General features: G+C 34.2%; 1 protein-coding gene across 2 annotated transcripts in view; it reads left to right on the top strand.

Moving 5' to 3' along the window:
• The window catches only part of LOC107660182 (dual specificity protein kinase CLK4-like), a 23,045-nt gene that overhangs the window by 17,242 nt on the left and 3,641 nt on the right, over nt 1–2,162 (top strand). Inside the window, exons 10-12 of one of the 2 annotated variants that reach the window (XM_016449431.1) lie at nt 109–203; nt 293–372; nt 816–906. In XM_016449431.1, the coding sequence (XP_016304917.1) occupies nt 109–203; nt 293–372; nt 816–906 (266 nt within the window). The remainder of the gene's footprint in view (nt 1–108; nt 204–292; nt 373–815; nt 907–2,162) is intronic. The other variant, XM_016449432.1, reaches the window with a different exon arrangement.

A 2,162-nucleotide genomic window follows, 5' to 3' on the forward strand; every position in this document is an offset into this window, starting at 1 on the left:
TATATATATATATATATATATATTACATTCTGAGGTACATTGATAGCACACTTGCTATGATAGCATGTATTGTGAGCTATAACAGAGATATCTGTCTGTTTCTAACAGATCTAGGCTGGAGTCATTCCTGTGACGTGTGGAGTGTGGGTTGCATTCTTATCGAGTATTATCTGGGATCGACTCTATTTCAGGTCATTATCCTCGTGAGTTCAGATTAGTTCATTTGTTCACTTTGGATACACATGACTTGATTCAGCACTTATATAGTAGTTTGTGGTTTTTGAAATTACAGACGCATGACAGTAAAGAGCATCTGGCCATGATGGAGCGAGTGCTTGGCCCTATACCGACACACATGCTGCAGAAAACAAGGTAATTTCAGGATTTTTTGCAGGATTTGTGGTAATATCAGGGAATTTTACAACTCTTAATTTAGCCATGGAAGTCATAGAAATGGAAAAACTAAATAAAATTTCTACAATTAATTCAAATGTATCTAGTTATGTTCTATAATATAATAAGCTCTGTAATATTTCATTAGATAGAAATGTATCTTCATGAGTAAAATTGGAAAAATCTGTATCCAGGAACCACAGATGCCTGAAAAGGCATAACAATTGCAAAAGGAGGAAGAATCTTGTTTGTAGTTTCTGAAAAGCTGTTCCTTATTTCTTAGTTTGATCTTTTTGAAGGAATTGGCAGATTTGTTTATAGTTTGAACCTTTTCTTATATTAGTTTTAATTCTACATACTGCTCTTGTTTGAAGTAAACAGAATCAAAATATCTTTTTTTTTTTTTTTTTCTCATTATGCAGGAAGAAGAGATACGTTCACCATGATAAGCTTGACTGGGACGTTCACAGCTCCTCGGGCCGTTATGTTAGGAAGCAGTGCAAACCGCTGAGAGTAAGTTTTTCATTCTTGAAGTTGTTTTACAACTCAAGTTGGTTTTGGGTCTGTTGAGTTTTTTGTTTTTACTTGAAGCCATTAAAGGGTTAGTTCACCCAAAAATGAAAACTCTGTCATTAATTACTCCCCCTCATGTCGTTTCAAACCCGTAAGACCTTTGTTCATCTTCGGAACACAAATTAAGATGTTTTTGATGGATCTGAGAGCTGTCTGACCCTGAGCAAAAGAAAAAAAACGACTTTATTCAACAATTCGCAGACCTGCCAACCTGTATGCATTTTGCGTAGCGGCTACGCATTTTGACCTCAAAGTACGCTGGTACGATTTGTCACTAAACTATGCAAAAATCTAGTGACGCCTCTGTCCACGCGCAGTATTCAAAACAAGCAACAGAAAACGATGAGTTCAACCAATCAGAGCGGGGTTTTTTTTTGGTTTTGCATTTAAATAATTTCTGCGTTTTATTTCTCTCCTAGTAGCCTATAGTTTATCACGGTTTAATGTGTTTGAGATGTGCTGTTTTCCTTAATGCATAACTTACATTTCACAGGTATATTCTCCATCTGTAAATGTTAAAAGAACCATGGAAATATTTCCATTTTGCTGTCAGAAGTGCATGAGCTTTTGCTTTGCGATTCTCCGCTAAACTCCACAGACTTCATTTAGAACGAGCGCGCCAAACGGACAGAGCTCAATGAAATAGGAGCGCAATAACTCTGACTAAAATATAAATTTTGCTGAAATATTTGTAGTTGGACAATAAATGTGACATATGTACAATTTTAAACCTACAAGTAAGTTTATTTGTATGATAGCACTAACTAAAGTGTAATGGGGTAATCAAAATAGCCTTTATACTCAATTAGTCTGCTTTTTATTATTTTCATTTTTAGTTTAGTAACTTTACCTTCTGCTTTAAAAGGATTATTTTTGTTTTTAGATTGCAATGTTACAATGTAATGTGATTTTAACCCTTTTTTGCACATAATATATGCCTACATGCTTACATTCACTTTATTTGTTTAATCCAAATACAAAATACCGAGATATATAGGCTACCGTATACCGCAAATCAGCCAAAAAATACCGAGATATGAACTTTTGCTCATGTCGCCCAGCCCTATACAGAAGTGTACTGGAGTTTTAATTAAAGTGTACTGGAGTTTTTTTTATTTTTAAAATAAAAAAAATATTATTTTTTTAATATTTACAAAATAAAAAACACGCCGCCACGCTGATGGTACTCAAAAAAA

This window comes from Sinocyclocheilus anshuiensis, unplaced genomic scaffold (assembly GCF_001515605.1).
Source record: "Sinocyclocheilus anshuiensis isolate Anshui unplaced genomic scaffold, SAMN03320099.WGS_v1.1 scaffold888, whole genome shotgun sequence".
In the NCBI taxonomy this organism is placed as follows: Eukaryota; Metazoa; Chordata; class Actinopteri; order Cypriniformes; family Cyprinidae; genus Sinocyclocheilus; species Sinocyclocheilus anshuiensis.